The sequence below is a fragment of the Tachysurus vachellii genome, chromosome 7 (genome assembly GCF_030014155.1).
Source record: "Tachysurus vachellii isolate PV-2020 chromosome 7, HZAU_Pvac_v1, whole genome shotgun sequence".
Classification (NCBI taxonomy): Eukaryota; Metazoa; Chordata; class Actinopteri; order Siluriformes; family Bagridae; genus Tachysurus; species Tachysurus vachellii.
Window position 1 is genome coordinate 6,594,462 of NC_083466.1, and position 24,035 is coordinate 6,618,496.

The 24,035-nt window shown below is 36.3% G+C and overlaps 1 protein-coding gene across 1 annotated transcript in view; it reads right to left on the minus strand.

Moving 5' to 3' along the window:
* tnr (tenascin R (restrictin, janusin)) overlaps nucleotides 1-21,968 on the minus strand; it is a 38,883-nt gene extending 16,915 nt beyond the window's left edge. Inside the window, exons 1-11 of the mRNA XM_060873606.1 lie at nucleotides 21,886-21,968; nucleotides 18,130-18,593; nucleotides 15,818-16,294; nucleotides 10,855-11,118; nucleotides 9,591-9,706; nucleotides 8,243-8,393; nucleotides 5,960-6,229; nucleotides 5,431-5,616; nucleotides 2,280-2,369; nucleotides 1,687-1,950; nucleotides 207-473 (exon numbers count right to left, since the gene is read on the minus strand). Coding sequence (XP_060729589.1) covers nucleotides 207-473; nucleotides 1,687-1,950; nucleotides 2,280-2,369; nucleotides 5,431-5,616; nucleotides 5,960-6,229; nucleotides 8,243-8,393; nucleotides 9,591-9,706; nucleotides 10,855-11,118; nucleotides 15,818-16,294; nucleotides 18,130-18,593; nucleotides 21,886-21,968 — 2,632 coding nt within the window. The remainder of the gene's footprint in view (nucleotides 1-206; nucleotides 474-1,686; nucleotides 1,951-2,279; nucleotides 2,370-5,430; nucleotides 5,617-5,959; nucleotides 6,230-8,242; nucleotides 8,394-9,590; nucleotides 9,707-10,854; nucleotides 11,119-15,817; nucleotides 16,295-18,129; nucleotides 18,594-21,885) is intronic.
* Between the last annotated feature and the right edge of the window lie 2,067 nt (nucleotides 21,969-24,035).

A 24,035-nucleotide genomic window follows, 5' to 3' on the forward strand; every position in this document is an offset into this window, starting at 1 on the left:
GCAGATAACACAGATTTTTCAGTTGGGTTTTGTGTGTCTTCCAGCATTTGTCTTAAAACATAGAAATAGATCTTTCCAAAATGAATATGGTTGAAAATAAAGTTTGTCCTGGTACATCTTGACTCTGATAGCAAGATTGCACCCCATTATTATTATAAAGTGAATCACTAGCTTAGGTGTTACCCCAATGCTGAACCACGTTGTACCTGTGACGATGGTGCCTGTAACTGGCTCTGAAGCTGAGTCTCCATGCATGGTAACTAGAGAGACAATGTATTTTGTGGAAGGTAGAAGGCCTGAAAGCACTGTCATAGTCTTGGAACCATCCAGAACGACTTCAGACTCCTCGCTGGAATCATCTGTAGAGTAGTGCACCTTGAAAGTATCGGCAGGTGGGGCTGGAGCACTCCATGTTACAGCTAAGGAGTCAGATGTGATGTCTGAGAAGTAGAGCTGACTCACTGGCCGGAAGCCTGAAATGATAGATATTCAATATTATTGGTTTGCTTGTGGAATCAACTCTCCTGTAAATGGTAAAACTTCTCAGTGAGGAAGCAACATGAGATGTTGAATCAGTTAGTATGCAGGACAGAAGATCTATGGCTAAAAACAATGTACAAGCAAATAAACTGATACATGTATGAGTGTTTTTTTTTAAGAAGACTGGAGATCAAACATACCAAAATATAGAAATAACCTAAAGATAAGCTGTTGACTTTTCAGAAGAAAACAGGCTAGCAATTAAATTGTTTATCATTGTTTATCAGGTGCTAAAACCTATGTCCAAAAAAAAAACCAACTGATTGTACAGTAGAAGAACAATTTGAAAGATTAATCTAAAATGGTAAAGAAAATGTAACTATCTTGGGTATGATATTATTATATTTAAACCCATATTTCAGTACTACACCAATGATTCACTCCACAGTAATTCCTCAGGACAAAATGATTACATTCAATGTTGTTACAGTGCACAATATCATGGATCCTGCTTCGAAGCAGCTGACAAACATGGCCACCTCGTTCAACTCCCAGCAATCCCACGAGCTCAACCATCAGACTTTAAACTGCTCTTACCAGTCCCTTGTTTGTGTTTGGTTTTCCTTTTCTTAAGCCCCATTGTTTCAGTGCTTTGCTAGGTATATTCTCAGTTTCCTACAATTGGTGATGTTGCCTTTGTAAATACTGCTTTGGTTTCCGGTTTTGATCTTTGCCGGTTTTCCCATTCTTGGATCTCATTTATTCCTTGGATATCAATTAATTTAATCCATTGGAAAAAGGTCTGTTAAGACATCTGTCTTTGGATTATGGTTTGAAGATGTGTTTGTTTTTGTGCTCCATTTCTTCTGGATGCATTTTTTCCCCTGTTATAGTGATTATTTGCCTTATTTTCTGCATCACCTGTGTTACGTGCCTTTTTACTGAGTCTCCATTTGGACTGTTACATTTTTGCATCTGGTTTTGTGTATTAATGTCTGCAATTGCATCCTACCAACAAAAGTGCAATCATTTAAATTTAAATAGAAACAATTTAAATTACATTTAAAATTCCCTGCCAAATTGTAAATATATCATCATAATAATGTAGGGCAAAAGAAACCATAGACTTATAAGTGAATTCTCAGGGCTGCAGGCTAAAAATACAACAAATAACTACTCAGTATGTAAAATCCCCCCAGTGAGTACCTGTAAAAGCATCAATTGTGGCAGCAGCACTTTGTTGTCTGCCCCTCTGAGCCATGACCGTGATAGTGTACTCAGTACCAGGCTCCAGGCCACTCAGAGTGGTGCTGCTGATTTCTCTGGGTACAGTTATTTCTGTGGTCACACCACTAGCTGAGGTGTAGCTCACTCTGTAATACTCAATGGGTCCCTGGACTGAGCCCCAGACTAAAGTGATGCTGTTTTCTGTGGAGGCTGTGACCATCAGATCCATTGGGGTATCCAGACCTGTGAAAAAGTAATAACAATAACGATGAAGATAAAAGTAGCAGGGCATCGGATAATTATGTGTAATGTCCAGGCCTAAAATACTGAATGCACCTTTCTGTGGAAGACTTTGGGGCATCCTAATAAACTACTGAAAGCAATAATTACTTTAATTCTAAATCTAAATTCTAAGTAGAAAGCATAAGGTCCATTGTACAGGTTAATAGCTGAACTGCTGGTATACAGTGCATACAAGAAGAAAACCAAAGGTAAAAGGTAACAGCTTATTGGATAAATGAATGTTAAATGTCTTGTATCTGATGCTTTACACTGATAGTTGGTTACTGTACCTGTCCTGGCATTCATTGTGGCTGGGTTGCTTTGGTTTGTTCCCAGAATAGCTGATATTCCAATGCCATATTCAGTGCCTGGTTGCAGATCTAAGAGAGAATTGAATTCTCTGATTAAGCATGGTTATGTAAAAGAACAGATGTGAATATAATAATTTAAAAATATTGGTTCCTAAATGTCACTATATAATCTCTGATGTATGTGTAGTGTAAGATAATAGTTAGTGAGATCAAATCTCTAATGAAAGTCTTAATGATAAAAATAGGGGAACGTCAACTACACCACCATTTGGACTTTTACACAGTGAAATTGAACAGAAAAGCACACAGGATCACCACACCCAGGAGACCAAAAGATGTGTTTTCACTATTAGACATATGTATATGAAACACATAGGGGTCAATACATACAGTATATGCTACAAATAAACTACATATATCATAATGAATAGGGGTTGCATTCATTGTTAGTCATATAAAGGCATGCAGCACACATATGACATGTTTGTGGATGTGAACAGGATGTTCTTGTGAAACAAAAGCTGCTTCCTTTAATATCAATAAGAACAGTAAACATCCTGTTCACACCTACACACCAAAAAGGATATAGTTTAAACTGAGCATATGATATGGGCCAATTGACAGCATTAGGCATTTACACACAATAACAAAGAATAAGGAATCCACACAGCCAACCAATTTTTAAAATCCTCTTAAAATGACCTAAAGCAAGCAATAATGGTATTCTTGTATGTTTAAGTGATAGCCCTGGTAAACCGCAAGCTCTACTGTGATAAATAAAAGAAAAAAAATACAATGAGACCAGTCAACATGAAAATCGAATGTTTGTTGTAAGCGCTATGAAACAGTCAGGCATAGCAGAAAGCAACTAGAAGTTGCGATCTGAGTCAGCAAAGTAGGAAGAAGCAGTAACCCAGGGCAGTAAATCAACAGGATCAAAGCTGCATGGACAATAGACATACTGTAATGTCACCTGGATCCAACTTACAATACAGAGGGTGATGTGATCTTGCTTTTCATGGAGGCAATATAACTACTAGCAAAAAAAAAATAAAAAATCAGCCAGGCCTGTTAATAACACAGGATGGTTAAACAATGAGCAGGCAACTTTGCACCACAATGCTACAGGCTCTGCATTGGCCCATCTGCATGTCCCTTTTTATACTTAGCAATTACCCCATATGATTAAGGGCAGAAGGCGGTGTGCATGGGCAGACAGAAGGAGGAAGGAAATAGACAGCATGTGGCATGAAGAGTTTTGTGATCATATGGTGGATTACATCCTGGATGATGTTTGTCATGTGATTGTGGCAAGCTAGCTATTGAGAATTAGGAGAAAATGGGGTACAACAATCTAGCAGTGGAACTTAAATTCATTTAAGATTCATTACCCATTCAGGCTAATAACTTCACGTTTGATATGTTTGGTCTTGAGTTATATAGACAGACTGCAGTAGATCACATTTCAGTTACAGAACAGGAAAGTGTTCAGAATATGAACAATCACCAATTCTTTAAGGCACAAGACCAAATCACCCTCTAGTGTGTTACTAAGGACATTTCACTGGCACTTGAGCACAAGTGCATTGCTTACATAGAGTTTGGGGGCTTAAAGGCATGTCTATATGCATATTGACTAACAGCCAAGGTATGGAAGTACTACCTAAGACAGAGTTTTATCTAAGCCAGTCATAATAACTGCAAAATCACACCCAGTGTGAACTGCTGATGCCCCAGAATAACAAGGTGGAAGCAGTAAAGAGCTTTCCCAAGTGTATCAACAAAAAAAGGTTGGTGCATGCTGTTCTTTGGAAACCTTCTCATTACTTTATGACTTTATATCTCTATTATTGTACCCATCTACCTTTCACAGTTGACAAGAATAATACAACTGGAGAATATCAGCCCAAGCACTAATAGTGGACCTGGTGCTTAGCTACCCAGGCTTCCAGCAATGCAATGCCTCACAAAGATGAAGAGCATGGCAAGTGATGAATACCACATCCTAATCATGTCTCTCTGTCTTTTTCTATGACACAGACTCAGCGGACAAGTGTTGCCCTCTAGATGAAGATGCACTTCACCAAGTTGAGCACAAGAGCACAGCCCACACAAATCTTCAAGGCACTTCAACACACTCTTCCTTTTTTCCCACTCAGGCCAACACATAAATCAGTGTATCTAGTGTGCTTTGCCTCTGGCTACACCATCGCACAACCTTTACCTTCTGTTCACTACGTTTTGCAATCTTACCCAAGTCATTTCTTTATAAATTACAGGGATTCTGCAATTCTTTGCAGATATGCATGTTGTAAATTTAATTTATTCTACTAATCAATGTATATTATTTTCAGTGGACATTGGGTGGAATATACTCTGGATAAAACACCTAATACACATATTCACACATAAAGGCAAATTCTTTTCTATCCACCTAATTGATATGTTTTCATGGGAAGAGGGAAGAGACCCAGAAGAAACCCACAGAGACACATCATAAGTTACAGGGAAAATGTCTGTCAAGAAGGCCTGGCATGGAGTTGGCATCCCGGTTCATCCCAATGGTTTTCATAGGGGATGAGGTCAGGGCTCAGTGTAGGGCACACAAGTTCTTCCAAACTAATCTTGGCATACCATGTCTTCATGGACCTCACTTTGTCCACAAAGTATAAAGTACAAAAAGACAAAATATTGTCTTGCTGTAACATGTTTCCGGCCTTTTAACCAGCATTTTGATTTGGGCAATCGAGATATATATGAGCATGGCAATCTCACTAAGGTGCCACTAAAACTGATAATTACGACTACAGCTAAATAGAAAGCCACAATAAGCTGGTGGAGCTGCACATTTTCCATCTTGATAGGTGGTCATTATGAGCGGATCATGACATAGCATGCTGAATAGTGACAGTGACAGTTTACTCACTTGTGACTTTCATAAACTAATTTTGGTACGATTTAATATTTTCCATATTTCCTTATGCAACAGTTTGCAGACAAACTACTCACTGGTATCCATAATGGTCAGGTCATTTTTGGCAATAAGTGTAAATATAATGAAAGGAAATCCATAAAACAGAACTGAGCACCTCTGAAGCAGAATAAGATTTTAAAGATGTGTTGAGCTCACTTGTGAGAGTGGTCTTGGTTGTTGCTCCACTGCCACAAGGGATTTTAACTTTATTGTACTGATCTCCAGCCAGTGTACTGTACACAACATAGTAGTACTCCACAACAGCCTTGCTGTTGTCCCACTCCAGCTCCAGGGAAGTGGATGTCTTAGAGAGTATCCTCAAGTGCTTGGGTGGATCGATCTCTGTAAAAAATAAGGACAAATTGAAAACTTAGCATCAGGTATTAAATGTACAATGTCACAATGCAATTCAGTACATGTCTAAAGAAGCTTATGTGAATTTTTCGCCATCAGAAATGTTATAGTGTAGGATGGTTTAGCACAAATTAGAGTGTCATAGTAAGAGATTTTAAAACATTCTATTGATAGAATTGGAGTATCAATTAACCAGCTTTTTTCTGTCCATCATACCTAACCTTGACCTAATAAAAGCAGTAATTTGATAAATCAAATCAGTCTGAAATCAATAATATCAAACCAATACTTGATGATCTGTCATGTTTTATGTTCCATGATGTGTGCTCACCTGTGATAAACTCAGCAGACGTTATTCTACTTTCATTGCCCTTGTGAAAGCTGCTAACTAACACTTTATATCTGGAGCCTGGCCTTAAGACTTGTAGTGAGTATTGACTCAAAGTTGGCTCCAGATGAAATGTGGTCATGGGTTCACCATAACCCACTATTCCATATCGCAGTATGATTTCATCCACTTTGGCCTTGGGTAGAGTCCATTCTACAAATGCCACTGTATCTGAGACATCGCGGATCATAAGCTGGGTTGGTCCATCAATTACTGAAAATTAAAAATCAAAATGGCCAGCATTAAAACAATAGAGCACACAAAAAATTACAGAAGTCAGATGGGATGAGATTCTTCTTTATTGTCATTGTGCAGAGTAGAAGTACAGGACCAGTGAATTACAGTTAGAATCTAACCAGAATTGCAAATGGACAAGTGAGTGAATCAAGCCTCATGCCACTTTCCAGATAAAAAGGTAGGGTAATGCCAATACTAATGAGACTCCACCGATACAAAAGCAGAGAAATGTCAAGTATTCCACAGCTGAAAAAATATAAAAATTAATTCCACTGCCATTAAGAAACAAAGGTACCAGGAAGGGGTATACTTGGTCTGCAGCAATGCTTATGTACAGTAGTTGAGATCAAAGATGTTGATGTGTCAAAGAAACATCGACATGAATGCCAGGACCAAAAGAATTCCTGCAGAGCATTACCCAGAGAATCACATTGCCTTTTCCCATGGGCACTCTGACTGGTGTGTAGATACATTGCCAGCTTCAAATTATTCTACAGTAGCTGTTCTATCACACCAGACATGCTAGTGCTTGCTACCGATGATATATAAGGACTTCATATCTAGATTAACTTAAAATTCTCCTCAGTTACTGTTCATTGCACATATCTTGTATTCACTGCCTTTGCACCTATTGTCTTTGTCTTTTTATCAAACAAGTAGCCTAATCGTGAATTATTATACTATACAACCATGTATTGGTTTAAGCTGGAATTGAATTGAGTTAAATGATAATTAAAATTGGCTATAAACCACACAGGTAATATTTTGCATTAGATTAGCTAGTAAACTTCATTCAAACAAAGCATTTCTACATGTACAGAAGTGGTACAGACATTTAAATTAGAAATCACACTTAATATTTATGAAACTTATATTAAATCTTATTCTATATCTCTTTTTTGCACTTGGAGGTGTTTGCATACTACATTCATGGTTGAATTGCTTCATGTGAGACGAAAGCCATTCCCTGAACTCCATATTAAATAGAGGTAAGGGAATGGAGATCTGAGCCACCTTATCAACCAGGGAAAATGCTACAGAACTCATTAAGAGACAAATGCTATTATTGTGCTGTATTTTGATAGAGGTATAGATGTGGAACAATAACCACAAGTACAATGTAGTTCATGTGATTGAGTTTGGCTATTGCTTTAGTAGAGTCACGTCAGTTGAGTACTTACCTAGCTCGGTAACTATCTAGTGTGTTGACTAGCTTATTAAAGCTTAGTAAGGTGCAGAATATGGTAATGAAATTAAAATTCTGAAATTAAAAGTTGCAAATCCAGTATTTTCTAAATATTTTATATTCCCCATGCTTCCAAAAGGTCATCTATGAAAGCAAACAGATTTTTTTTAATTAATATGTATTGGTTTATATTTCTCCCCTTTTGTAAGACATAAGAAAGAAGGCTATTAAAAGTTGAGGGTCTTCAAAGTCTGGGTCAGTTCTTTGTCAGTTACATTCAGCACCCAAGCACAGACCTATACATATTTTAGTTCTTATGCCGCTACAGTGAACATGTAAAAAAATTATAACATCAAATTCATTGTCTCTTTATTGTTGATTGACTAAAATATATGGCAATTTCATAGCAGACATACAGCTTGTGTTGGTTTGAAGAAGTTCAGTTGAATCTAATTGTTCTGTCTGTATGTGACAGAAAGAACATTTAGTTCATAATTGCTGACAGACTTGCTCATTCATCAAGGTGACATTTTCCATTTCCAAGGCAGTGTGATTTGGTACTGAATTTTATAGGTCCAGCCCAGTTCTGATGCTGTGGTTTTAGGCTGCCTGTGTGAATGCAGTTGTATAATTTTGTATAATCTTAACAACACACATGGTAGATGATTTTAAAGAATGTTACTATACCATCAGGAGAAGAGCATCACACATGAATACACATGAGCAAAAAAGAGACACTGTAAAAACATGGAGCACATTAAATTGAGCGGAGGAGCATGTCATTGAATGCTAAACAAACTCACATGTGGTAACGGTGGATGTGACAGGCTGGCTCCTGCCTTGGTCTTTCAGTGCCACCAGATTCACAGTGTACTCCTCTCCAGGCCTCAGTCCAGTCTGACTGTAAGATGTGATGGTGCTGGGTAGCTGTGTTGTCATTCCTCCATCATTGTCCTGTGGTGAAAATACACACACACACACACACACACAGTAAGTTTTATAAGTTTCTTATACAAAGTTTATACAAAATGGCAGCCATAACAGTCTGTTTGCTGGTAAACACTTTATTGAGAGTTCTTCATTTCTACAGTATTGTCTTTCCCTTGTGTGTTTGCTCTTAGCTTTCTGATCTCTTGCCACACAAAACTCCATCCATTATGATATTGAACAAAACTAAGAAATCATTTTACACATTTAGACTCAATCCTTTTTTTGGCTAACCCTATTAATCACATTGAGATTTTCCTTGTGCCTTTCTATAACTGGTAGCTCTTCTTGTCCAATAGGATTAATCAGGCCCTGACACTCACGGCACATGTGTCTTTATATTCAGCACGTACCTTCTCTAATAGTTTTTTCTTCTTCTTACTTTCATGTAAACTGTCTGTTCTTTAAAACTTTTTATCTTAGAAGCCACACTTATTCAACAATTAGGCTATGGACAGAAGCTGGGATCTAACAAGGCTGGCATTTATAAAGGGAATTAAAGGCCAAGCCTTCCCAGCCTTAAAATGTGGTTTTAAATAACATTTCACAATTAGGAAAGAACAAAGTCAAGCATGGATATATTAATGTACTTATTCACTGGCTAAAGACTGTCCGTTACTTGTCATAAGATAAAAGAGCAATGTTATGAAATAAAATTATAATTCTGTCTTTTTGTGTTCCCATTATAACAAAAACGATTAGTCTTGTCTTACTAAGTAAATACTGTACATAGTTTGCACAGACTATAGCATTAGTAATCCACAATATCAATACAAGTGTCTCTGGATGTTCAACACAGAACTGTTATGAGAAATACATTTTAGATTAGATGTTTTTTGAAAAGCGAGAGGCAGGTTCCTTTCTGCTATTTTGGAAATGAAGGGTGAAATGTTGTAGAGATGTGCTTCTTGCTGTAATGTCACTTCTCAGCTGGAGCCTTACTCTTACATTTGCTACTCTTCAGTTTATGTTTCACGTCAGTGCTTCTGATCATGGCAAGAGGCATCAGATACCATCAATAGGTGAAGCTCTTTGTTGGATATAATTGACAGGGCATTAAAGAGTCCACGTGATTATAACTGATTATGTTTGTTTAACATACCAGAAAATGATGCTGAATGGACAATCAATGGAAGCAGGAAAGAAAAAAGAAAAAAGTCTTACCATGGGAATGAAGCTTATTTCCCAACCATCAAACAAGTAGTCAAATGGTTGCCACTGAACCTCCACTGATGTTTCCATGATAGATTTGAATATTAGTCCATCAGGGTTTGAGAGATCTGGAAGCCAAAGACTGATGCATTATTTGCTTTTGTCTGCACTAGGGTAAATTCATCTTTTTTACAATATTTTATGCAATACAACATTTTCTCACGTTGCTGACTGTGAGTGAAACAAACAAATGGGACTATCTGAGATATTTTTGTAAGAAAGAAATATTTGGTTTAGCAAAATATACATTTTAAAAATAACCAAAAATTACAATCCATATTTTTGTTTTTATTTTATTACAAAGTCGATTTCTACTCATAAAATAAACTCCTCCATGTGCTCCATCTGATGTATTTGAATCTTACTACGTCTGTCAATCATGAGTACAGATGTTGGACAAAGCGTAACCAACCAATGGTGATAACAGCCAGAAACTAATTACATGGTCCCATTCAAATTCAATTTGCTTCCATTCACATGATATCTGTAAATTATCTACAGTTAATTATCAACAGTTCTTGCAGAAGAGGTTCATCCAGCAGTAGCTATTATTTCTAGGCAGAAAGCCCAGCTGAATTTTGACAAACAATATGTTAATTTGCTGTGGTGTTGGGGAAGCAGTAGAAATCTGGCCATTGCCAGCTCTTGTTTAGTTGCCGAAGGTTGACAAGCAGTGAGTGTCTGAGAATGATGCTGGCGAATTATGTCGACTTGCTATCCAGTAAGTGTCACGAATCAAATCTTATGCAAGGAAATGCAGCAAATAGTGTGATTGTGTATGCTCAACAAACATACTGCATAATATTGCATCCAGTCATGTCAAACTTTTATACTGTTAATAGAACTGGTACTCTGGAAATGTTACTATATTACTACGATCCAATCTATGTTTCTATATGATCCAATCTATCTGGTAATTATAGCTTCCTATGTCAACTATGCTATTCTCATTTCTAATCAGCTGCTTCAACGTCTGTCTCACTTTTGTAAATGTTTGTCTATACAGTACACAGTTATAGATATGAAATAATTTATAAACACACTATCCGATGTCACCCAAATGTTGAAGGCTTCCTTTCTAAATTTGGGTCATACAAGGGTTCTTTCTAATATCATCTCAGGGAGTTTTTCCTCACAGAAATATCAGACTAAGAGATTTTTACAATATCACTGAATGAATAGAATCATAATCTAGTCAAGCAAAAAGTGAACTTACAAGTTGAGGCCACAGTGCTGACTGGCACACTGATGACATCATCAATGACCGTGTACACATTGATGTTGTACTCCACACCTGGCTCCAGCTTACTGATGGTGGTGTTTGTCACATGTCCTTCAACTCTCAAGTCCAGCTGTTCTCCACCAAGGTTAGTTGGTAGGTAAGTGATCAAGTAGTCTGTTCCAACTGATGACCCTTCCCACTCTATGTCAATAGTATTCTCCGTGACCCTACGCACTTGCAAATTCATGGGTGGTGCCACTGCAAGGACAGAAGGATGGGGAAGTGTAAGTCATGGTATATTACTGTGTCCATACATATGGTATGAAAAGAACTAACATTAAAAAAGCAAGTTTTGAAAGTTAAAAGCAACATCTTGACACTCAACTTGGTTCTAGGGAGATAGTATAAGGTTTTGTTTTTGGTCAGTTAGCCAACATCACTTGAAAGAGAGATTCAGTGATTAAGTGTTGTTCTCTTTCGTTCATTCTAGTATTGGTCACTTTTTTCTAACATAATGTTATTAACATATTTAAGTTTTATGTAACTGGAAGTGCCAATGTGAAACTTTCCAAAACAGTCACATAGTGGCATACAGTTTAATAGAGTATTTCCAGTAAATACCACCATCATAAAGGCATCATTTAATAAGCTGGCAAGAATAGTATAACCTATGAGTAAGAAGCACAAGGGCATGCTCCCATCCTGTTAATGCTTACATATTAATTACCACATGAGCTTATAACAAAGCGGACACATTGTGCTTCATTATTAGTCAGCACAAATAAATTCATGTACAGTCTGTCAGATGAACCCCTAATATTTGTATACTCTCAAATTCTGCACACTTTGCAGCTGTAGTGAAGCATTTGACCATGACCAACCTTCAACAACAAAAACAGCAGCAGTCCCCTATAACACAGTAATGTTGCATATGAAAAAACAGACTTAATGATGTGTTAAATCAAATGATAGCAAACTATTATCCTTGCCAGTTAGGATTTTTTAGCTCACAGTTGGTCCTTTCCTCATGCAACACCTTTTCAGAATGGGTCAAGTAAATAAGCTTAATTTAAATTGATAATTTATTTGTTACATTTTTGGCAGTGAGATATGATCTCCTCATGCTCTTTTTATCGGGAGATAAAATATTTATCGAATGTATTTAGATGTAGATTTGTTTTTAAAACAATAGTTTTAATTAAATTTATGAAGCCAGTAAAGCATAGTTTAACACAGTTTAATTAATTAAATTACAGTTTAATTGTATAATTAAAATATTAAAAAAAGTCCTCATAAATGATGAAATATTACTTATGAAATAATCATTAATTTAATGTCAACATTACCAACTGTCATGATACAAAATATATCCAATTGAACTTTAATACATTAAAATGCAAATTTCTAACTCCAATGGGATTAAGGTAAAGAGGAAACATTCTTTTTAACAATTTTAGTAAATTATTTTTGCTTTTTACAACTTTAGGGTAAAATAAATTAAAGGATAGTATGAAAGAAATTTTAACTTTCAGAAGGTCTCAGATCTTTTTTTTTTCACCAAGGTCTCAGATCTTAATTAGTTCATTGAAACCACTGCTTTTTCACTTTTTTTCAGTGCTATTAATAAAGGCCATGCCAAGGTTTATAAATACTTTGATAATAGGATTGCTAGAAAGGTAAATCCAAACCCCTCTACATCACAAAAGTCTAGTAGATCCTTGAAACAGTCTGTATACACTCTGTAAAAAAAGTGTAAGATGTAAAAGGGTTGCTTATAAAGCAGGAGAATCCTAACCATATCTCAGAACTAGAAGCTTTTTGCAGAGAGGAATGGGTAAAAAATTGTTACATTTTTTCAAAACAAAATTCAGACAAAAATCACCATTCTTTCTCTGAACAAGGATTTAAGTTGAATAGGGGTCTAGCCTACACATTTCATTTGCACCTTCATGGGACATGTCAACAATTTATTTCAAGGTCTGATAATGCCTTTAAGCTCCAAAGAGACTGGTGGCAGAACTGCAGCTTGTATTCCTGCATCTCTGTCATCAGGACTTATTGATCTGATAGTTGTCATTCTGTAAAACACTGGTACCCATCTGTTCAAATGTGTGCTCCACAAAAGCCTTTTAATGGTATTGGGGCATACACAGTCAGATAGATGACAGCTACTTGGTATCTTCCAGGAGTCTGTTCTTTTCTGCCCATAGTTAGTGTGAACCAGATGATTCCCTTGTCAGCATTGAACAGATGGAACTAACTGTGGTTCACTAAAAGAGACAATGATCATTTGTTTGGGTGTGCTGGATATGTGATTCCAAAACTTCCAGCAGGTCTATAGAGTGGCTATTACACACCAAGCAGATTCTGCAGTGCTGATCTGATCTCATTGGGCATAGTGGATTGTCTTGACCACAATCAGCAACATCTATAAATAAAGGTAGTAGAAAGCTGCCTTGAAGAATTTTACCTTTAACTTCTGAGCCACCAGAAATAAAGTTTCTCCAAGATGTGATGTTGATGTGAATAAGGGTTATTTTTAGTGCTGACATGAGACATGCACAGCTGGACACAGCTCACTGAGTAGTCTTGCTCAAGATAATTTTAATTAGCAGTGTGGCTCTTGGCCATATGCTGCGGTGACTGAGATGGAGCCACCTTCATTTTTCATTCTGGCCAACTGCTGCATCATAAAGCTGAAAATGTGTGTGTGTTGTAGTCTTGAAGAATACTGAGAAAATCACTTAATACAAATCTCTGTGTACATTTCTGTACATTTTTTTTTAAACACAGAAGTATTTTTGGCAGAAAAACATTAGAAAAAACTTTAGAAACTGGACAAATACTTACCGAAGAAAAGACACCCCATGGTTTAAATAGAGAAGATAGCAAAGTGCAAATATTTGAGTCTAATAAAGACATGTCAGGGTAACAGTAACAAGACATGGGTGGAGACAAGATATGGACCAAAACAAAACCCATGTGTTAATGGAAAAAAAACATATAATCACAGAAAAATGCCATAGCACTGTGGTCCACACTTGCTGTGCAGCTCGGCTTGCAGCACTGGCCATGAGCAGGGGATTAGCCATAATTTCAATGTAAATGGAAAATTGTGTTGCATGATGGTTTGGGGCCAGAGAATGATCACAAGTGTAAGCATTGATTGGAACACAGATCAAAGTCCATATAATTAACCTTCCATTTTTCAGAACTGCTTTATTTTGTTATCAGCTTGTCTGAATCAATAATGTCACTTCATGCAGTTCCTAAAGCTTGAAACACCCGAGTTGAACATTAGGATTGCTCACTTTTTCTGTATTATCCAGCCTTTCTATTGTATTACCACCCTTATGGTTTTTCCCTCAAATATAATAAAATGTGCAATTTTGCCTTAACCATGTCTTCATGAAACAGAGAATGGAATAGCATTGAATTGGTAGTGTAATTTAGTGTGATTTCTTTTTATCTTGCTCTTCTTTCTCATGAGGTGACAGCTGTTTTCAGCAATCAAGCCTGTTTTTTTTCTCTCTTTTTTGTTTCTCAGAACAACATAAAAGCAAGTGAGCACTATTCAGAAACTGCCCAGGCCTGACTAATGTGAAGAACCTTCTGAAGTGAATGTGACTCTCAACAAATGATGTTAAACTCACACATCACCAATTTTATAGCTTCAGTGTGTGTGCAGAGGCTTTAGCGGGGGGTTTAATTGTTGTTGTGTGATGTGCAGCTGCTCTTTTACTTTAGGTAGCCTTGTGCATGGATTTGGGGTGTTTTTCTACAATTGGTTCTTTATCTCCTACAAGATTTACGCATTTTTGAAGTAATTTCTAGAGACGAACTGAAGCCTTAGTTAAAATCTGATCTCACCATAAAATGATGCACTACAGATGCACTCTGAAAATCTGTAATCTGCTGTAATGTATACATCTGTGAACATGTACAGTATCTGTGAGCAGGTCAAGGAGTGAAAGAGACTGAAATAAGCCAATAATTAGAAGCCAAACATTAGTTTTGTAACTTGCTGAGGGAAATGTGTAACCTTACATGATCAAAGTTAAACTCGATCTCATTAAGCCTCTTCACTCTCTGTGTCCCGCAGTCTCAAGCAGCCAATATGTCAAAGCTTTTCAATGTAACTAATGTTTACATCCCCATTTCTATCAGACAATGACTAATAGATGCTTTAGACTTTCTGTTAGTGACTTGCTGTTTTGTGTTGAAAAGAGAATGTTAGAAGAAAAAAAATATATATATTATAGTATAATAAAAGTATAAAGTTTTAGTGTAGCTATATGAAATATTGCTGTTGCTGTGATTTGGCCATATAAGCGCATACATAATCACACAATCGTGAATGCGATATTGCTTTTTTACAACAGTATAAGAAAATTAATATAGACTTACTGATATTTCAGACACAATATAGCCAAATACTCTTCACTCTACACGGTTAAATTGCTATACTGTCTTCCTTTTCATCTTCATCTGAATGCTTTAATGTGTGTGCATGTGTTTCATGATTGTTTGTAAGTTTGGTGATTTTATTGTAATATGTCCTTGTGTCAATTTAAGGCTTTCATTAAGAATTACAGCTGCTTCTTCACTAGACCTATGTGAATTGAATGCAGCCAATAAACACACTGCACAATTCAGACATGAGTGAACTAAATATTTTTTCTGCTGATTGCAAATCTTTGTAATCAATATCTGTCATGACCATCATTTAACAGTTTGGTCTTTATTTTTATTATTTGTTGTTTGTGTTCTTTTGCGCATCACTGTACGTGCATGCAGCATTCATGTTTGAATGAGGCAAGGTATTTGGGTGGACAGTTTTTAGCCTTTGGGATGCCTGTTCATATTCTCAAAAATAATTATTTAATGAATTTAAGACCACAAAGAGATTTTTTTAATTTTGAAGAATTTTGGAAGAAATTTGGTTAAAAGCACCCACCTGAAGCACACTCGTCTCCCATGTAGCCCTCCTGGCACACACAAAATCCAGCCTTACATTCTCCCTTGTGGCTGCAGTTGTTAGCACAGGAGATACGTGAGCAATCTTCACCTAGGAATCCCAGCCTACACTGGCAACTTCCATTAATGCAGTGCCCCTGTTCGGAGCAGTCATTCAGGCATCTGCTCATGGAGCAATCATCTCCAGTATAGGCCTCTCCACACATACATTCTCCAGCAATACATACACCCTGGCCTGAGCAGTCTCCAGGGCACCTAGGCTCTGAGCAGTTTTCTCCACTGAAGTCAGTGTCACACACACACTCGCCTTCCACACACAGACCCTGGCCTGAGCAGTTCCCCAGACATTGTAGTTCTGAGCAGTTCTTCCCCATCCAGCCTTCATCACACACACAGCCACAAACTTCCATGCTGAAGGTACCATGTCCACTGCAGTGAGGGAAAAAATCCAGCCGGCCTAGGCAGGAAATAACACAAAATATGAAATGTAATAAAGACTTCTATCAAAACACAATGTGAAGCAAAATGTTTTAGATGAATGTTCTATTCCTCCTTTTACAGTTCCAGAGACTTAACATGTCAGCTCATTTATACACCAGAGAAACAGGCATTTATTTGGAATATTTTTTTGTCCATAATTTTGCCACATATAGTATATTATTTAAACAGTATTTGTAATGGAATGATTTTACATTAGAACAAAACTTTATAATTACTTTCATGTATAATAATAATAATAATAATAATAATAATAATAATAATAATAAGCTTAGTTGTTGTTCACAATTCACAAATGTTCATGAATGATGATACATTAATTTTCTCACATATTATTAATAAACATTATTTATTTTAAATACAGCACAAATCCGACCACACAGCTCCTGTGTTATATTCTCTTGTGTGCATGGGTTTCCTCTAGGTTCACTTCCAAAAACCTGCTGGTAGGTGGATTGGAAACTCTATATTGCCTGTTGGTATATATAAATGTGTGAATATATTTGCATAGTCCCTGTGATGGGCTAGTATTCTATCTAGAGCTTCAGCCTCACTATTCCTGGGATTAGGATGGATCCACAATACCCCTGACAAGCATAAAGCAGTTACTGAAGATGAATGAATATTTTCCTTTACCCACACATTATATTCCTTTATTATTAAATGAGGTGAGTGAAAATGAGTGAAAATAATTTCAGTTACAATTATTAAGAGAAATGTAATAATTTACTTTGGACAGTTAAACGTTCACATGTGTCAAATTGGTATATATGATGCTGACATGTTTATAATGACTAAATTACATCACTTGCTTGTGTAGTTAAGCAATCTGTAACAGAAAGGTTTGTAACTAACAAAAAATCTTCTGTAAAAGTCTTGTTAACAAATTGATTTAACAGACTGTTTAACAAAAGCTGGACTATAAAAAAATTTTTTTTTGTGTGAAATTCATTAGCAAACACAATTTACGACACACAATTTGAAGTCTAGCCCCTGATACAACTTTTACACAAAATATTACACAAATATTCTAAACAGTAGCTTACTTTCTTGCTAATTACCCACTTAATCATCAAAACACCATTTTCCTTTTCCTATCTTTTTTCACTCATTGCATTATTACCCAGGTCTACCCATCCACTCACTAATCACCCACTTTATAATCAGCCCTAATAAGCTGACAGTTATATAAAGAAAAGGAGATGTTTGTAATAATTAAATGTGTTTAATGTTTGATATGATCATATTGTGAACAGCTCTATTATGAATATTATCACAGCAGGAGTGCTTAAGTGGTGCAAGACTCTGTGGTACACAGTACAATTATCCACTGATGGAGGTGAGTCATCATCATAAGCTGTTCTTGGAATGTGCATTTTAAAGCAATGGACATTTTTAACTTTCAAAAATAATAATTAATATCCTGATTGAAATTAAGTCTGATTCATGAAGGTTCATGAAGGAACACTAGCTGTTCTTCCATTAGTACCAGAAGTAGTAACAGATCATTTTGATCCAAATAGAAAATGAGAATTAGATATTTGTTGGTTATACAGTTCAAATACTTTAACTGTGTATCTTATTTTATCAATATATAATGTAGAATTCAATATAGAATATATAATTCAAATACTTAAACTGTGCATCTTATTTTATTAATGACGTGAAAGTTTAACAATTGTCCCCAGATTCATTTTCAAGTTTGTCAAAATGTATGAAAATATCTTGTAGAATTATTAAAGAACAAGCATAAAATATGTTCAAAAATAAACAATACATTTATCTTGTACTCACCCAAGTTATCTCCACAGCAAGCACCGCTACACTGAGTTCTGAGCAGTGAAACTTCTCTCTCCAGAAACTCTATGCGACTGGCTAATTGCTGCAGCATGGCGGAAGCTGGACATGAACATGCTGCCTTGGGGATGTTGATGCGGTGGGTGAAAGTCACCTGGCTCTCCGAATCCATTGATTCCTCCTCATATTCTTCACCCGATTTGTCACTCTCTGTTGATCCCCTTGAGTCTAGATCCACTGAGCACAGGGACTCTAGTGGAACATTAATGTTGTACACGTGGTTGAAGATCATAGGCTGGCTCTGATTCTTAATGTTTCCATTACCATCTGTGGCTTGTCGTTTGATCCTAGCTGTCCATACTGTTTTGTCTTTGCGTGCTGGCGCAGCATGAACACTAAGGAACAGCAATGCCAGGCTCAGTAGAGGACACAGTGCTTTTATGGACCCACACATCATGGCTCTAAATAGCATAAAGATAAAAGATAATGATAATTATGTCTATCATAGGTGACTGATTCATAAAAGGACAGTTTTATATATAGCATTGTGATTCCCTAGGGGTATCATGATAGGCATTGTTCAGTAATCAGGGCTTTTATATAGTGTGTAAAGTATAAATGACTCTTGTAATACTCTTAAAAGTCTACTGAAGACTGAACATATATTTTACTTAAAAATTAAATAATAATGTTCCTTAAAGCTGTTGTATAAATCAAAAGATGAGAAAGTAACAAGTCAGAGTGAATGATGTAAACAGTGGCATCACTGTACAAAGATCAACCACATGCCACTGGAGCAAAACCTAATAGAAGTGCACAAGTTTTCTCCTTACTTAGGTTTTCTCCTTGTTTCCATCTTTTCAGTAATGTTCTATGGAATCTGCAGAGTTGTACAACCTCCTGGACTTGTGTGCCAAGACCCAGCTAGACACTCGTGCCAAAAATGTTTTTTACTAGATTATGACAATGTCCTTTACACCAGCCAAGCTTACCTTCTCATTTGTGTTAATAGACCATTTATTTTCCCTATCCTGTGACTATCAGTCTCATAACTTGGAGTGCTCTCTGTATGATCTCTGTTGTCTGTATTACGAGGAACAAGATTAAATACACCATGGTGTTAGACACTTAGAGTCTGTCCAGTGTATCGGCTCTTTTATTTTAGTGTTATACACAGACACACTGAGCTCCTTTATGAAACAGGTACACTGTGCAAAAGCCCAGTCTCTGACTTAAACTGCTCTACCACTGGTACCAGGCATTTGATCCATTGCTTTAGGTGAATAAGAGGATTCATTTTTAGATTTGCCAAGTCAGACAACCGCTTCTGTACCATGTTTTGGGGTTTTACTTTGACATCCACAAAGCTCAGTTGGTAAAATATTTTGCTTCAAATTCAAGGTTGACCTCAGTATTAATGAATGACATACAGTCACTGAAAATCAGGTATTGTTTCTACATCTAAGGCAACTGTTATAAGCTCTCCTAAGAGCTGCACTTTAGTGCTCTGTTGCATTGCTGCTAACAATGTTTCATCTTTCATCCCTTTCCCCTGCAAGCTCCCAACCAATTCAGGAATATCATGTACATCATCTAACTCCATGAGGGACTTGACAGAATAAACAACTACTGTAGCAATTATGTCTTGAAATCAGCAGATTAAGAAACTGGTGAAAGCTGAAGAAATGTAAACCATTTACACCAAGTAGGAATTTATAAAGGTATAAAGTAGAATAACTTTATTATGAAGGTTATTAATTATTCTGCCTTTGCAGCACCACTACATGCCAACACATTATCTTGTTGAAGCCAATAGGCCAAGTCCCTGCTTTCTGTGGCAGTGATGAATATCATTAACTCAATACTAATGTTACCATCAGACAAGGTGCATATGAAAACACTCTTCTAGATCAATAGTAGATCGTTTGCAAGAATCTTTGAGTCCTCAAATTTTAGATGACTACATGGGATTTGTTCCTAGTTCCAGAAAGAAGCTATTGGGCAGTCTGAAACTGTGGACTACACCCATTTGAATTAATAGGCTATTAGCTTGTTTTATAGATTTTCAGCCAGTTTGAACCAATCTGAGCATAGTCTTATCTCATCGAAAAGGCTTTTTTGACAATAGAAGCTGCTCTCTGGATGTTGTTGCACCATCATGTGTAAACTCTAGAGACAATTGTGCCAGAAACTTTTGGGAGATCAGCAGTTTCTGAGATACTCAAATCATCCCATCTGGCAAACATGTCATGGTTTATAGCAACTAGATAACTGTCAAAGTCACTGAGATCACATTCCTAATAATAAATAATAACTCTTATGTTCAAGTCTTTGTGACAAAACACTGGTCACACAGGATAATGATAAATAAGCAGGATTTATCACCATAGCCTTGAGAAGAATGGCAGTTTACTCACCAAGTGTTGAAGAGAATTAATTAGAAAAGCTAATTGGCAGAGTCAGTGCTGGTTCTATAAACCAATGTCTGAAGAAGAAAAATCACTATGGAATTACATTTTCAAAGGCTGTCAAATCCAATCCAATCCAATATGTAAATCATAGCAAATTTATAATATGGCACATGGCACTTTGGAGTTATTTAATGCACTGATACCATGTGTGTGAATGTGTGAATATAAGCTAACTATAGGTCAAAAAGAAGTTGTATTTATGTAGCACTGAGGCAGAGGGGGTGCGGTTAAGCATCACCTGTGGACAGAAAGGTAATGTGTGAGGATTGTCATCTGTGTTTCATCTGTCAGTTTACTTATTCATGTATCTTAATGCCTTCTGAAAACACCTGTGTTTCTCACACTGGGGATGTACAGGGAACTTTCTCATAAACAAAGTTATTGTAAAGCTAAGACACAAAGACACCAAATACACACAAGCAAAAAAGGTCTATGCAGGGGTTGGGGGGTGTATACTGTATAAATACTGTACATGCCTAATGAGTATGGATTTACACACAAAAACAAACCCTGAAGTGCAACAGTTTATACATATATTGCTAGCAATCACCAGAGCAAAAAAAGATTTGATTCATCATTTGACTTCTCATGTGGTCATTGCTTAAAGCAAGAAAGATACTGACTATTATCCGGGAGTTTCATTTGTACCCATTGTTAATTTAATCCGTTTTAAATTACCCATTAAATTACCCATTGTTAAGATCTATCCATTTTTCATGCAAGAAATGTGGTCTTAAATTAGAATATTGCATTCATCTGTACAGTATTTTGCCCATGCAAAATCAGGGTATGCATAACCAAACAAAACAGAGTAGTCAGAGAGCCTGAAGCCTGCATGTATATGAAGTATTACAGTTCATTATTAATTGCTGCTGTAGTAGTCAAAAGAAAACCTCAAAAGAAAAGTAACACTTGTTTGTGTAAGCCGCAAACCCATAAAAAGTAACTTCATTAAATCTAAGTACATCTGACGCTGGAAATGTTTATTTCTTATATCAAACAAAGCAAAAAAAAGCGGTCTTTAAATGTTTTTACAGACTGATGCAGTGTATGAAGTCAGATATTCTATACAAAAAAGTCTATCCTTTATACTTTAGAGTCTCTCTCTCTCTCTCTCTCTCTCTCTCTCTCTCTCTCTCTCTCTCTCTCCCTCTCTCTCTCTCTCTCCATTTATCTCCCCTCTGGATATGTGTGTTGGATATGTGAGTGCACACTCGGGTGAAGGAGCAACTCCATATGCCTTATTTACACATGTTAAATTGCAAATACCTGAAACAAATACCTTGATTCTGTACGAAAGCATATGCCTTCTTGTTTTTCTGTTTTCTTCTCATCTTCCTTCTTCACAGGCAGTTCGACCCCCATGATATCTCTGTTCTATTCTCATTAGTCCTGCTGAATTGCTTTGCATTTCAGGATCATTGGTGCCTGTTCATTTCCCCCACCCATGACTCGGGGTGTAACACTTTGCACATGATTGTAAAAAAATCAAATGCAAAGTCTTTTTTCTTCTTTTCAGTGTCTATGTGTGAGTGTGTGCTACACATATTCCAACCTCAAATGGCATATTAGCAAGTATTATACTGACACTGCAAACTTGTGAACTAAAGTTCTGCATTCCTGTAATGCCTTCATTTAAGGCTAAGGTTACAAATCTAGTACAGATTTCAAACTGTGTTTTATTTACTAAGTAAATAAGTGCAAAATTGTGCAGAATTTCTGTGTTCGATAATGATATCAAGCTGTTCCTTCCTGAATTAGTGCATCACACTTTTTAGTTTAGAGTGAGTTTTGTAAGAGAACAATACTTTATGTTATGTGATGTTTAATGCTATTTTAATGTTTATTATTTTGGTACTTATTGTTTGGAAAATGCACAAAAAAATCATAATTTTTTAAATGCTCCAGTTATATTGAGTTCCTATTTGTGATGTGGGAACAGTTTGTTAATCAGCTTTATTTATGTATTCCTACAGTATGTTGTCTATCTAAAATTATACATATTTAAAATTATACAAATGATCCTTCAGCTTAATAACCACAGATGTCAAAGAGGTAGTACAGATAATAAAACTGGATGATTCACTGATGATTTTACAAATGTTACAAACATAATAAACCCATAATGTTGCCCTGGATAAAGGGATCTGCCAAATGACATGAATGTAACTGTCAGGATTACTGCTTGGACATTTTCTGCTGGAACATTAGGGGGCGTTCTAGCAGTGTGTTTTCTGACACGTGTCTTACGTGTAATTAATACTTACCTGTTTGTTATTGATTTAATTATTATGTGTATTTATTTCCTACACATTGCGGTTAGCTTTGCAGAGTCCTCATCTTTTGTCAGCTTCTGTGTTTCGGTTCCTGTTTCATGTATTTCTTTTCTGTCAGGGAATGCAGGGATAAAAGCAGACCCAAATGCAGGGATAACAAAATAAAAACAGTTTTATTAACAAACCACAAAAAATAAATACATTAAACAGGAACCGAAACACAGAAGCTGACAAAATATGAGGACAAGTGTGTTCAACGACAATGAGGGTAAGGGTTAGGGTTAGTCAGTAACATCAGTAAGAACATTTGCTACAAACAGCTTTTCAGGTCATTACTGAGATTATTTATAACATAGCCTTTGATTCACTCAAGGTCACTAAAGTTATAATATTAAAAGTTGGGCATCTACCTTCTTGGCCCAACTCCTTCCTACAATTAAAGCTGATTTAAATGAAGAATTTTTGGCAAACCTGCATACACATTTTTTTTTTTGCTCTAATTTCACATTTTATTGTTAGATGCTCCCTAAAAAGCATATGTCTGGGAAAAAGAAACACAATTTGTGCCATATTCACTGTCAGTGACTGAAGATACATCAAGATTTATGAAGAGAAAGTCCTGATTAGCTTATTCGGGTTTTTAAAATGATTTTCAAATTAATAAAATAATAACACTGTATTTGTGAAATTATTGTGCTCTACTCTAAAGTATACACAGGAACACCTTAAGTGAGTAGTAAAAATTTCATCCATATAAAATTTCTTAATAAACGTAAACATCCTCAAGAAAAGATATTTGTCCGCTTCTCTCTTGGATTACTAAAAAATATCTACTGCAATAACCTAAAAACATAATACGTAATACGTAAAACATAATATATCTATATATCCATGCTCTTATATCTGACTTTACATAAGAGCCATCAAAAGTGTTTCATAAGAGAATGCATGAGAGCAAAAAGCAGGAATATCCTGCTCACTTTAACAACCTGTATGCAAGCCTTTCTGAAAGTGCATTGTCTTTCCTTCATTTCACTTTCATCTTCCTCTGTTGAAGCCCTCAGTTTCCTATGGGGCCGTGATGTAGACATATTGTTCTGCCTTTCATAAAAAAACATTTTCTTCTCAGAAGGCAGATCTACAGTCAATTTGAAAT